This window comes from Lampris incognitus, chromosome 16 (genome assembly GCF_029633865.1).
Source record: "Lampris incognitus isolate fLamInc1 chromosome 16, fLamInc1.hap2, whole genome shotgun sequence".
Classification (NCBI taxonomy): Eukaryota; Metazoa; Chordata; class Actinopteri; order Lampriformes; family Lampridae; genus Lampris; species Lampris incognitus.
Window position 1 is genome coordinate 35,372,884 of NC_079226.1, and position 14,616 is coordinate 35,387,499.

At 46.9% G+C, this 14,616-nt stretch overlaps 1 protein-coding gene across 1 annotated transcript in view; it reads left to right on the forward strand.

Annotated features, from left to right (window-relative positions):
- Positions 1–160: 160 nt before the first annotated feature.
- eif2ak3 (eukaryotic translation initiation factor 2-alpha kinase 3) overlaps positions 161–14,616 on the forward strand; it is a 59,306-nt gene continuing 44,850 nt past the window's right edge. Inside the window, exon 1 of the mRNA XM_056295850.1 lies at positions 161–519. Within this exon, the coding sequence (XP_056151825.1) occupies positions 212–519 (308 nt within the window). The 5' untranslated portion in view covers positions 161–211. The remainder of the gene's footprint in view (positions 520–14,616) is intronic.

The following is a 14,616-nucleotide window of genomic DNA, read 5'->3' on the forward strand; positions in this document are numbered from 1 at the left end:
AAACGAATAACATGGTGTCCCAGTGGCTGCTCATGTTTACCTAAAGAAAAGACTTGAAACGGCGTCGAGGAAGTTAAACCAGGGAGTTTTCTCCCGCCCCCCCGCCCGTTGGTGTTTAGCTATTTTGTTTAGTTCATTTTGTATTTTTTCCCCCCTTCGGACGTTGCGCGGCTATGTGAATCGCACATCCACTAATGTGCCAGTTTTACAAATGGAAAGGGGGTTTCACTTTGGCAACGTGAGCATTTCCCTGGTGCTCCTGCTGCTGCTGCTGCTGCTGAACGCGTTGACGGGGGGCTCGCAGAGTCGGGGCTCCGCCGTCGGCCGGGCGCCGCAGCCAGCCGCCCTGGGCTTACTCCCCTCGGCGGAGGACGGTCCAGGAGTTATGGAGAACGGCCTGGAGAACATAGCGGCCCCACTCGTCCAAGACGTCACCGTGGAGGACGATGACAGCGGAGCCGGCGGCGGGGAGGGCGACGAAGCCTTCCGAGAAAGTAGCGGAAACGTCAGATCGACCAGGTAACGAACAACAAAGAGCGGTTCGGTTCCGGCCGCTCGTCGGCGCCGAGCTTCGGCAACATGCCCGGGCGAAGTCCCACCCGCGGCGGCTACGCCGAAAGTTGACCCGCTTGGGCACGACCGACCTGACAGCGGCGGAACGGCGCGGACACGAAAGTTCTCGCCGCAGCTCGTGACTTCTGAGTCGGTTGTCGATCTTCCGCTAAAACCGTGGCTTTACCGGCCTTCCCGCTGTGCGCCGTAATCCATTTCCGCTCTCGGTGCGGCGCTCAAGCTGTCAAAAACGTGGAGATGGAAGGGGGGGATATTATCCCAATACCGCACACACACATATACACACACACACACATACACACACACACTCACACACTGACACACTCTCTCACACACACACACTCACACTCTCTCACACACACACTCACAAAAAGGGGTACTGCTTTCTCTGCTCTCATTCCCAACTGCGATTGAAGCGAGCGACTTGTCTGTAGGAAAATAAAGTTATTCCCGTTTCTATTCCAGTGTGTTTGGGGAATGTGATGGGCAGGACTGCTGCGCGCGCGCCGATGCCGAGTTTCCTCCTGCTCTGGTTTGCTGTCATCGGCGCGTCCACGGTGCAAGGCAAAGTCGATCTACGTTTCATTTATTAATCCCATAAAGTTCTCAACGGTTTCCCCACTCGTCATTGTCTCGTCATGCTGATCCTCCACTGCTGTCCACACGTGTTATCCCCCTAATGAGTGAACCTGGCAAGTTGATGTTTCCCCCCCGCAGCTGACTTGAAATTGAGAGTCAGTGAAACGCAATAAAAACGCACTTTATTCTCATTTTTCCCCCCTTTTTAAATTTTTTTTACATCACTTGTAGCTGTGCAGGATCTGTCGTCAAGTGGGTTGAGATCATTTGTGGAATTAAAGTCGTCAGATGAAAAATTGATGCTACATGTAGATAGTATATGACTCTAACATGGCTTTGGGGAAACTTCTCATCAGCACCACGTGTGGTGTTATCAATCAATCAATCAATCAAGTTGTATTTATCAGTAAAAATGTCAGCTTTGCTGGACACTTTTGCCCAAAACATCTGACAGTACCAACCATGACAACATTTTCAGTGTGACGGACAATGGTGGGAATTGAATCCCTAAACCCGCTGGTTTTATTTCTGTAGGCAGTTGTCCAAGAAGTCATTGAATCAGACGGTTGTGTTGTCAGATGCACGAGAGTATTTGCGGTCCTCTTTTGTTATAACAAAAGTGAACCTTACTAAGTTTTGTTTTCTATTCAGCAATATCAGTTTTAGCCAAACCTCACTGACATCAATTTGCTTTACATCGCATCCTTTGCAGTGTGACCATTGCACATGTTTATCCAAAGGAGTTGAATCAAGTGCAACTGGACTTGGTATAGTATATCCGTGAAGACGTTTCGCCTCTCATCCAAGAGGCTTCCTCAGTTCGTGCCTTTCTGATGATCCATGACCTGGATGAATGAGAACATTCACAGGCATGTTGCGCATGTTTATATTGCGATCGATTCTGAAACGATATATTTTTCAGCAGTACAGGGGAACTGCATGTACGGACTCTATGCTGTGAAGGTCATGTCATCGTCCGCATCCCCTGTTCAAATTGACCCTGTTGATGCTGCCAGTCAGAAGATTCAGGCCGTTTCATGCATCTGATTTTAACCAGCCTGCCACCGCCTCTCAAAGTGACATGCAGCTATTGACTTTGTCAGCCTTGGTAAACAGAGGGTTTGACGCCCGCCTGCCAAAGCTCGGCTCGGTGTGCTCTCTTAAGAGTTGTCCCTTAACTATTTGTTGGTTGGGCGTTGTTCTCGATCTTCTGAGGCCAATATCAGTTCTAATACAATCTTTTATTGTACATTTTTTTTCAAATCAAAAAACAGACCAGTAGTTGTGTTAAATCAGAATCCAACTTATTGTGTTGTAGGGTGAAAGTCTGAAAGTGTTGGTATGTTAGTCTGTATGCAGGTGTTATTTGTGCCTGCCAAGTGCTTTTCTGCAGGAATTGTGTAACGCTGAATTGGGTGGAATGCCTGTAAACTGGCAACAAACTTGACAATGTAGGAATCCAGATTGTTTAATCTTTCCGTCACCTTTCACCTTTTGCCTTCCATGGCCTTAAATACTAAACATTTGCACGACCGTCCCAGCCTGCGGAGGGGAAAGCAAATGTTTTTCGGTTGTCCGTCTGTTCGGTCCCACGGCACACTTTTGACCTGACGCCAGATTCAAACGTCAGATATTATTGATCGCTTCGTTGCGTGTCACAGAAGCTGTAGTTTGAACGAACTGGAGGGTTACCAGGCACAGCATGCTGCGTCGCACCAAAGTGTGATCAAGTCACGTAGATGTGATTTCAGTCAAAAGTTGTTTTTTTTTAAAGAGATCGAGAAAGAGAGGAAAAACAAAAACGGGTGTTCGAATTCAATTGAAATGAACAAACTTGCCGTGCCACACACGGTACAACGTGACAGAAGTGAGGGCTCATTTATGTTTTTTTCATTTTAGATGCATAGCCAAGGACATAGCTACCTGACTATAACCCAGACTGTTTGCCCAGATATATGTGGACGATGAGCAGCCCCAGTGGGGACTAGCCGTGACAAGAAAGCGACGGCCCCCGACCGTCATCTTTCAGTGTTGTGTCAAGTGGAAATCAACATAATTTGGTGATTAAAAGTTGCCTTTCCCTCCATAGACACAATCCAACTCCTCATGTGTGTGCTGATCCTGCAGCCAGACACACCCTTTCCTGTCCCCCCCCCCCCCTCTCTCGCTCCTTTGCTCTTCTTCCATCGTTGTCCATCTCTTTCGGTACTGTCCTTTCTTTCTCTTTTTCTGCTTTGCCTCTTTCTGTCATCTTCTCAGTGCATCGCCCTCCCTTTCTGGGATTGTCTCTCTGTGTCTCGCCTTTCCCATTTCTCCTTTTCTTTCTCTCTGTCTCACGCTCACAGTTTAGATAGACACTCAGTTGTCGGCCACGTTTGGTTTCTGAAATCACCTTTTTGCTGGGCGGCTTGTAGTACAGGCATGGCACGGCAACGCCAACAGGACTCGGCCCAGTAACCACAAAAATATAATGGAACATTAGGCTTGCTCCGGTGACTGGACAGTAGTATTACAGTATTTTACTTAGTAGTCCTAAGAGTTGCCTGTAGTCAGAACCAGGAAGTGGTTGCATGGGTGTAGGGTGCAAGAATTAAATGTCATCTATGTTTTTGTGCTTACTTCATTGCGCTTGGTAAACATGATATTGATGGTGATCATTATATTGTACAACAGTCCTCATAGTGGTGTGAGGAGGACTAGCCTTAACACGTGTTCACAAGACGAGATAAACAGTCGTGTGTAAACCAACACGTAAACCCGTTAAACCAAACCGAATGTCAACGAAATTAGGAAATAAATGTGCAAGTATAAAATCACAAGGGGTGAACATGACCTAGGTGAGCTTAGTGGGACGTCTCACTCGCTCTCTTCGTTTTTAGATGTAGAGACATCTGTTCTTAAAAGCCTGAGTAGTAGGACAGTTCTGACAGAAAGGGAACTCGGTGGCACATCTGTGCTGAGAAGAAGACCCGATCACACCTGCTCTCTCGCTCGCTCTCTCTCTCTCTCTCTCTCTCTCTCTCTCTCTCTCTATATATATATATATATCGCTCTGTCTCTCTCTCTATATCGCTCTCTCTATATCGCTCTGTCTCTCTCTCTCTCTCTCGCTCTCTCTCTCTCTATATCGCTCTGTCTCTCCCTTTCTCTCTCTCTCTCTCTCTCTCTCTCTCTCTCTCTCTCTCTCTCTCTCTCTCTCTCTCTCTATCTATCTGTCTCTCCCTTTCTCTCTCTCTCTCTCGCACTCTCTATCTGTCTCTCTCTCTATCTGTCTCTCCCCTTCTCTCTCTCTCTCTCGCACTCTCTATCTCTCTCTCTCTCTCTCTCTCTCTCTCTCTCTCTCTCTCTCTCTATCTGTCTCTCCCCTTCTCTCTCTCTCTCTCGCACTCTCTATCTGTCTCTCTATCTATCTCTCTGTCTCTTTCGCTTGTCTCGTTCTCTCGCGTGTCTCTTGTTTTCTCCTTCTCGTGTGTCTTTCTCTCGTGTGTCACCCGTTCTCTCTCGTGTCTCGTTCTCTCATGTCTGTGTGTGTCTCTCTCATGTTTGTGCGTGTCTCATGTTTGTGTGTGTCTCATATTTGTGCGTTTCTCATGTTTGTGTGTCTCGTGTGTCTTGTCTCTTGTCTCTCGTGTGTCTTGTTCTCTCTTGTTTGTATCTCTCGTTCTCTCTCTCGTGTGTGTCATTCTCTCGTGTGTCTTTCGTTCTCTCATGTTTGTGTGTGTCTTTCGTGTGTGTGTCTTGTTTGTCTCTCGTTCTCTCGTTTGTGTCTCTAGTGTCTCTCCCTCTCTTGTGTGTCTCTCATTCTCTCTCATGTTTGTGTGCATGTCTCATGTTTGTGTCTCATGTTTGTGCGTGTCTGTCTTGTGTGTGTCTCGTTTGTATCTCGTGTGTTTGTCTCTCGTTTGTTTCTCTAGTGTCTCTCCCTCTCTCGTGTCTCTCCTCTCATTTGTTTCTTGTTCTCGTGTGTCTCTCGTTCTCTCATATGTCTCTCTCGTGTGTCTTGTGTGTCTCTCGTTCTCTCTCGTTTGTGTCGTGTGTGTCTCTGTTTCTCTCTCGCGTCTCGTTCTCCCTCTCTCGTTTGTGTCTCTCTTTTGTCTCTCTCTCTCTCTCTCTCAGACTAAAACATTCATTTCACACCTTGTCCCACGGTGAAGACATCAGTCATAAAACGGTGAAAACTTCTGACATTTTTGGGGGAAGGTTCACCTCGGCTTGCGGCGGCGCTCACAAGGTTAACCCTCTGAAAAGTCTTCGTGGATTTTCCGAGTGACCTTTTCAAGGGTGCGCCTGCAAGAGGCCGTAGCTCTCCAAGCCAAACAAGGACGCCGGTTCTTGCGATAAGCAGCACTTTGTGATATAATATCGCTATAAAACATCCCGGTGGGGCGGAAACACGTTGTCTCAGGGTGGTAATGTTTGCTGTGGAGTGAGATGCACTTTGTTTAGAAAAAGCAACTTTTAATCCAGTAACACTTTCAAATACATATATAAAACATGTGCTTGAGAGTCCTGGCACTTATGCTGGTGAGCAAGGGAAGTTGAGGCTTGGCTACAACAACAAACTCATATGCACCTGAATTTCTTGGGATATTGAAGGATGAAATCAGTGATTTTTTTTTTTTCAAAATAGATTTTGGCGTGAAGCACTTCAGACATATCAAGGTGTTTTCACTCGTTTCAAGTGGACACGTTCAGACGAAACACAAGTTGCTCTCAGACGTCGGCGTTCCCGAATTTCCGTGTTATTTTTCCTTCTCTGCTTCTATATCCTGTAATCTATAAATAATCTAGACGTTCGCTTTGATCCGGCTTTCGGTTTCTGACGGAGCCGCTGCCGTGTCGGCTGACGGCTGTCACCTCACCTCGCCCGGCGCTCCTCACCTATACGTTACAGACATCGCTCTGGAGACCTGCTGTTTACATCTGCCTGGGAGAGGGTGTGTGTGTGTGTATGTGTGTGTGTGTGTGTGTGTGTGTGTGTGTGTGTGTGTGTGAATGCTTTTGCACATGCGCGTGCATGTCTGTGTGTGTTAGTGAGCGAATATGGATCTCGTGTGACAGCAGCGCCTGGTTTGATGCTCCTGCCAGCGAGCCCTCCGCGGAGACCTCTACCACCTTAGGGGAGTGCTTGGAGGTGAGAGGAGACTGAGGACGACAGCTTTGTTTGAAACCCGTTCACCCAACACACACACACACACACACACACACACACACACACCCTTCCTCTCACCCCTCAGGGTTGGTAGAGGCAACAGCTCCTCTGGGCTGCCGTATGGCGGCTGGCTCCCACAGCCTACTGCTTAGCAACAGCCAATCAGCTGGCGCGAGTCGGGGCGCAAGTCGGCCAATCGCGCGGCAGAGAACAGGTAATGCTCAGAATTTGAGTTGGCCGCGTGGGTCTTGGCTGTAGGAGTGTGAAAGAAAGGAGACCTAAGAAGGAGGACAAGAGGAATTGTATTTATTTATATATTTTTTCCCCCTTTTTTTTTTTTTAAGGGAAGGGAGAGGAGAGTTCAGGTTCTTGTTTTTCGGTTTTTTTTCTTCTCTCTCTCTCACCAGACCCCCTCTCTGTAACCAGGGAGATGTTGTGGGTTTTTATTAATAGAATCTGTCCCCAAATTGCCGGGGCGTGACACGGGGGGGGGAGGGGCTTCAGGTGTGACGTTCTGTCTCTCAAGTCTCAACTCCCTCGGGGGAAAGTTTCAAACCAACAGCCTCAAAAAACTCTCAGCCCGCTGGTGGCCCCTGCCTTCCAAACGCCCCGGGAGCTGATCGCCACCCTGTAAATCATCTCTGAAAGTGCACGCTGGCAGCCTGCCGTAGTCCCCTTCTAACCTATTTTACACTAATCGTCCGCGTTGTCTTAATGTGACCCTGTTCTGACTTGGGTTGTTTATTTGTGCGTTGCAAAGGACTTTACAGTGTTGTGCTTATTAGTTGTTCATGGCTTTGCAGCTGCTCTCTTAACAGAATCCTCATCACGTATGTTACTGCAGAAAAGTGCATCCGCTCTTCTCGGATGTCCCCTCCTCACCTAGTTTCTCACGGCTCGTGCGCTGACTCAAATGTCCGGCTATCGGAGGACGAGAGTTGCTGACAAGTGTGCCGCGACACAATGCAATTACTTTGCACCGCGGGTTAAAACAAGCAGCTGCTCGTCGATGCCGTCGCTTAACATGCGTCGGCCTTCGCCGTCGTTATCAGAAAATGACCCCCTCATGCGGTTATTGGGTGTTTTTGAAGCAGTCACGAGGACCCACCCTGCAGCACTGCAGTGCTGGGTGGGGCAGAGGGGAAAGGTGGGATATCGAGACGGAAAGGAGGGCAGGGAAAGAGGAGCAGAGGGAGATGAGATTTAGACTGCAGGCGGAAGGACCGCGCTGCCCTGTTTGCGCTCCAGTTAGCTCCTCACTGCTTAGCAACAACGAATCGGATCGCAGGACGGGAGCCGCGGCCCAGCCAATCGGCTTGCAGGAGAGTGGCGCCACGGAGTTTGGATTTCGCCACATGTGAAATGCTTCAGGTTGGGGAGAGAGCGTCTCGGTAGTGCAGGAGAGGGAAGGGTGATGGAATGGTGTGGGTTTTTTTTTTTTTCCTGCTCTACCCCTCGTTGTTGTTGTTGTCGGTGGGAGAAGTTTTTTTTTCTTCCCCAAGCCACACCCCAGCCTCGCTGTTGCAGTGGTCTGCTGCAGCAGTCCAGATGGTTGCCCCGCGCAGTGTGGCGAGGGCTTTAAAAGAGACCCCTCGTTGCGAGTCTTCATTCCACATTAGTCACACTTCAACTGTTGTGAATTACTTTGTTACCCAGCACTTGTTTGTGCGGCCGCCCGCCATCGCTGTTAAATAAACACTGCAGTTGCGCACAAGTGATGTAAAGAAAAGTATTCCAACTTTATTTGTGATGTTGGGCTATACAAATGAAACTGACTTGACTTTAGCTCTGCGTTATCTGTTTTGTGGCAGAATCTTAACACTTGTTATTCCTGTGTGTTGTCTGCACACTTTGGGTTTATGGTTTTATGTTTCTTTAACTCTGTTAATCGATCAGTGGAATTCAGAGGCTGTTGAAAAGTCACTTTTTATGAAGCCGTGAGCAGGCCCTTGAATGCCGGGTGCTGCTTGTTGAGAGAGACCAGTTCTGAATGCACTCTTTACCAAACCAAGTGGACTGTCCGCCGGTCCTTCCAGCCTGAAACCACGCTAAATGAAGTCTCAATTCAGGACCTGAAAAGGACTTGAATGGGGATGAACACAGCGGTAGATTCGAGATTCGACGGTGTTACCTCCCTCGGGAAACGTAAAAAGAGTAACGGCGTGCAAAAGAGTTGTCAATACTAGATGGCAGGCTTGCTGTTTGATTTTCAGGTAGAAATCAGCCTGGTCGCACAGGTCTGGTTCCTTGAGCCTACCTTTTTTTTTTAGGGAGTTGTTCCTTATCTGATGCCAGGCCAGGATGTTGTGTTGCTGTAAAGCCCCTTGAGGCAAATTTGTAATTTGTGATATTGGGCTAATGAAATGAAATGGACTTGACTGTTTTTAGCGTTTACATGTCTGTAGTGAGAATTGCCTTAATTGTTGTTTTTGTCGAGCTGAGAAGCTCTTGAAGAAAGCCAAGTTTAACTTGCTGGGAACCGCCCATCTAAATGCAGAGGGGAAGGAGGGAAGGGGGGGGGTCATTGTCTCCCAGGATTCACCTGTAAAAATGTAGAGAAGTGAGTGGGGATCATAACAACTTCCCTACTTTTCCTTTCTTTCTTTATCCCTGTTAAATTTTTTTAACCAGTTTCTGGTGCGTCTGGTCCAGCAGGGCGTGGCCGGCTTAGCGCTGCATCCATAGCTTCCTCCTCCACGTGCTCTCCATGCTGCCGTATTGTTATTCCCGCCGTCCGGTAGCCGCTCCACACTCCGGTACATAACCAGGGCTGCTCGCTGTTGCATGGTTACAGGCAGTCTCTCCCCGCCATTGGCCAAGTTTCTCAAGAGCTCGCTGCCTATTGGCTGACAGCAGACATATGCAGCGCTGTGATTGGCCGGTGGCCCTGAGGCAAGCCGTTGCGATTGGCCCGGCTCGGTAGTTCCTGCTCCTTGGAGACTCAGCCTGTGTAAACATCCCTCCATTCTTTCAATGGAGTGTGTTTACCACCAACTCCCCTTGCCTGCGTGTGCATATACTGAGGGCTGCAAGTCTCTCCAAGGAGAGGTGTGTGTGTGTGTGTGTGTGTGTGTGTGTGTGTGTGTGTGTGTGTGTGTGTGTGTGTGTGTGTGTGTGTGTGTGTGTGTGTTTTGTTTGGTGTAATTGGCGTCGCTGCTCTAGCATACGCTTTGTGACTGAAGAAGTGCTCGGCTCTATTATGACACTTTGACAGCATTACAGGCTAGCGCGCTAACAACCCCCTCGCTGTCAGCATCCTGATCTCTCTCTCTCTCTCTCTCTCTCTGTGTCTCTGTCTTTTTCTTTAGTTTGCTCTCTGTTTGTTTCTTTCTGCCGTTCCAACATCTGTTACTTTGCCAGACGGCTGCCTGAATCCCCCCGCTCAGCAACCGCCCCATAGGCTACATGTTGTCCCTTTTTAGTGACAAGCCGGGAAAACGATATCTTGGGGCTAGCGACATGGAAAATAAGTTGCCTCAAGTTTATTTATTTATATTTTTTAACGAGTTACTAGAGTGTGCGGTTGTTTGCCTTTGATTTTTTCTTCTTCTGCGTTTATTGTCTGGTGTAGTACTATTTTTGTAGATACACCCCCTCCTCCTCCCCTCCTGCCTCTTTCTCTCTATTGCCATCATGTTACCTAAGTTGTAGTTAAGTGCCCCCCCATTCCCTTTTCCATCCTTTATCAGGAGTACAAAGGGTCTACAAAGGGCTTTGATCTTCCTCTCCAAATGCAACTCTCTCTCTCTCTCTCTCTCTCTCTCTCTCTCTCTCTCTCTCTCTCTCTCTCTCTCTCTCTCTCTCTCTGGCTGTCTCTCTTTCTGAAGTTTAACTATGCTTTGAGTGACTTGTTCCTCACTTCCACATTCACAGCATGACTTGGTGGTGGTGGTGGAATGAACACGGCTTTAGCCTCCACCCTCTCCGAAAACCTACTGCTTAGCAACAACCAATCAGCCTAATATTTTTGGCAGGGCTTCGCAGCCAATCGAGAGAGTGAAAGCAGGTTTTAGCGCGCTGCACTTTCATTGGTGGCTGAGAAGAAAAACAATGTTTTTTTTTTTCTCTTCTTCTTCTTCTATACCCCTTACTTCAGTGCTAAAGCTGGGGCTGATAATGCTTACAGCAGATTTTGGGAGATAATCTCGGCTTTGATGGGGTTGAAACACACATGGCTTATTACTGTTAAGTGATCCCATTTGCATTTCTCTCCAGACTCCAGGCTGGAGTGGAGATAAAAGTGGCTGGTCCAATGCTGCAAACTCCCTCTGATCACATCACTGCAAACATGGTGTGAATAACTCGCTCAGCGGGCAGAACAGTTAGGAAAACCTCCCTGATATTGAGTTGCAGGCCTCGTGAGGCCACGTCTCTTTTCCCTCAAGGCTTGAAAATCCTTAAACATGTGCCCTCGTGTCCATCTTCATCTCTTCGTTAATGAGAGACATTCAGTAGGCGAAATCGATGGCGGATTATTGCCGAATGATTGAGAATTACCCGTTTGTTTAACCTGTCTTGTTCATGGACAGGTGTTAGGGCTGTGTATTGGCAAGAATCTGGTGATACAATACATACCACAATACAGGAGTTTCGATTCCATATTTGTGATACTGTAAGCAAGGCAGTATATTGTGATTTCATAGGTCTTTTTTCTTTGTTTTTACGCTACTTCCTGTCTCAGTTTACGTTGATAAGTTGGAGTGGAAGAGTCAAATGGCTGAAGATGGATTACAACACTGCTATCTAGTGGTCGAGGGTTTACACACAACACAAAATGAACCATCTGCCACGAATCTTTGCATGTAATAAAACATCAATAGTGTTTTTGATATTCGATACAGTATCACGAAACATAATATCACGATACTCAAGTGTATCGATATTTCCTTACACCCCTAACAGGTGTTTCTGACTTAATGCACATTTACAGCTGTCACAGTATGAATGAATGATGAGTGATGGATGACAAGACCACATTTTCCTCACTGTTATTCAGTTGGAGAAGGTGAACAAATACGGCTCCACCCCTCTAGCAACTGCTGCCAGTGTGCCCTTTAAATCCGGACCCAAATCTGTTTTTATTTGCCAGGTAAATTTACGTGTACGAGGAACTTATCTGGGTGGGTTGTGTGCAAAGATCACAAAGCGAGACGTTAAATGAGATTATAAAAAAGTAGTCTAAAGTAGGAGATGGGATTTTACCTCTAGACAGTGCAAAAGGCTGATAGACAAAAATGATAAGATGGTAGGTCGATATACCTCTTCTGTCTCTTTACAATGTACAGAATGTGGGTAGGAAGCTAATAGCAGATCTCTGTGGTGCTCTTGAATATGGCACTTCACCACAGGAGTGCTCAGGCAATCAATCCGTCAATCTGTTGGTCAAACTATTCATCCAGCACATTTTTTACATTAAACACAAAGCAATGGGGGCATCTGGGTAGCGTAGCAGTCTATTCCATTGCCTACCAACACGGGGATCGCCGGTTCGAATCCCTGTGTTACCTCCGGCTTGGTCGGGCGTCCCTATAGACACAATTGGCTGTGTCGGCGGGTGGGAAGACAGATGTGGGCATGTGTCCCGGTCCCTGCACTAGCGCCTCCTCTGGTCGGTTGGGGCGCCTTTTCGGGGCGGGGGGGGATAGTGTGATACTCCCATACGCTACGTCCCCCTGGTGAAACTCCTCACTGTCAGGTGAAAAGAAGTGGCTGGCGACTCCACATGTATCAGGAGGAGGCATGTGGTAGTCTGCAGCCCTCCCCGGATCAGCAGAGGGGGTGGAGCGACCGGGACAGCTTGGAAGAGTGGGGTAATTGGCCAGATAAAACTGGGGAGAAAAAAAGGGGGGGGTAAAAAAAAAACAAAGCAATGCACTTCATATCTAGTGGTATTTCACAGATAAAATGAAGGTGGTAAATGGAGGAAGAGCGTTGTTGTATTGTGTGGCTTTGTGGTGTCACTACATGAAGAAGAACTGTGCTGGAGGAGTGTAGATGTGGTTTGGCAGGCCTTCTCTGGAGAAATAAGGCAGGAATAATACCTGCAGACAGCACCTTCTCCAGACACATAAAAGTCAATAGTCAGGATGTGGTGTGTCCCAGGGCGAAGAAGATTTCCACCGCTGATGTGCAGCAGCATTAAGCTAGATTAACGCCTAAACGCTGATGCGTCTTAAGTGTTTGCGATGCGTTTGACACTGATGTGCGCACGGGTGTTTGCCTACTTAGGAGCACGTAGTGTTGGTTTACGAGACCAAATTACACAAGAAAGGTTCTGGAAACGGAAACAATTGAAATAAAAGAACAAAACGGAGTGGAAAACCCCAAGTGTATCTCTGCCTTGTTGGTGTTGTCTTGTTTCGCCTTTAATTCTGTGTTGTGTTGATGTATGTTGTGGTGCCAGCTCTTTTGCTCCCACTACCATTCTCAGTTTGGTGTTGACATCACGTTACCGGATATCCTCTCCTGCTTGACAACTCAGCGTTGGTGTTGTGGACCCTAGGGGCCGCAAATGAGAGGCGGACGAGTTTTGCATGGCTGCCTCTTTGCCAACCTTTGCAAGTTACAGTTACCCAGAAGCCCTTTCCCTGCATTGCTTCAAGCAGATGTGTACTTGTACCTATGAAGAAACATGTCCTGGCCTTTAGGAGGAACTGTGGGGGAAGTAGGTGCCAGACAAAAGAGTGAATTATTATGAAACCCGGGTGCAGTTTAACCAATCCAAAGGAAGTGCTACTAGTCAGTATTCATTATACAAATTCACACAACGCTGCTGATGAATGGAAATCTTGCTTCTCCTGTGATTCCTCAGTAATGGTGCACAGTTCATTGCAGAAATACATGAAAAATCACATCATGGGCTGCAGCACTTTTTTAAAAGATGCTTTTTTTAATTATTTTATTTTCCTGCTCTATGATGTCATCGGATTGTCAGATTCGGGTCGACCAGAGGTGCAACACCGAAATTCTTCACACCCGTATGCAGCAAAACCTTGTGACTACAGACAGTACTCGAGAAACTGGTTTTCCAGAAGTATGAATATTAAGTTATGGATCCTCCTTTTATTCAGTAAATTGCCTAGTATTCTGCTGTAGCCTCCACAGCCTACAAATCCAAGTTACCAATCCTTCAGGGCATCTTTCATTTTCATTCATATGTAGCAAGTTCCCTTGCATTAGCATCTCATTTTATTTCCTGAGTTGGGCCTTTTTTTTCTTTTTTTTTTTTTTGCTGTTGTTTTTTAAACAACTAGAAAGTTGCTGTGGCCAGCTCGTATCAAGTCGCATTATTCAAGAACACCCCTCCCCTACCTCCACCCCGATTTATTTCGTCAGAATGTCACAGAAAATTCGAATTGGAAATGCATTTTTTCCCCCACTCGACATGGAAAAGATATACTGTTTCTCTTGGGTGTCTTCTTCAACAGTCTTAAGCTGTTAAAAGCAACTTAAAGGCCCAGATAAAACTCAAGTCCGTTATTGTAATGTAGAACATTAAATGGCTCACTTAATATAAATGGGGAAACTGCCTTATGGAGTCATAAAAAAATGGATCAAGGCTTTGCACCCAAAAGAACTTCATTTTCTGCCAGCAGTAACAGTTTTTCACCATGAAATAGTACTTGTATCATCCCAGAATATCCCCCAGTGTGCTCTAATAGTCAACATTACCATCTGTTTTCTCTGCACCGTCGGTGGAGTGCAGCGTGTAGGAACAGTCCCCGGTCCTAAAGGTACCACGAAGTGTTCTTTGCCTCCAGGGGAAAGTTGTGTGTTCAAATTGAACCTTGCCATTATGTGTTGAAAGAGATTCAGTGCCATAAGATTCAGTGCTCATGTCTACTTTGAAAATGAAAATTGTTTTAGATGGTGTGCAGAATATGGGGACCAGTTCCCACATGCCATGAAACTGAACAAGACAAGCGCCTCAACTATACTCACCTCCCATGGAGCCTATGAGTGAGATGCTACAGACGGGGCCTTTCCATGTGTGGATGCATGTGGCTTTTTGAATGTCAAGCAACATGTAGCTTGACATGTGCTCAGCTTATGCATTACCAGTGGAAAACAAAAAAAACACGAAGAACCAAAACACGCCTGACCTTGATCAGTGTTACTTCAGTTGTATTTGACAAGAGTTGCACAGGGAATTGAACCAGCAAATGCTCAAAGTCTAGGGTTTTTTTTGTTGTTGTTGTTTTTTTATGTTTTTTTTGTTGCTGTTGCCCAATGCAACAACACAAAGTGCTGTCCTCTTTAAGAATGCCCCCAGAAGGGCATCCGGGTAGTGTGGCAGTCTATTCCATTGCCTG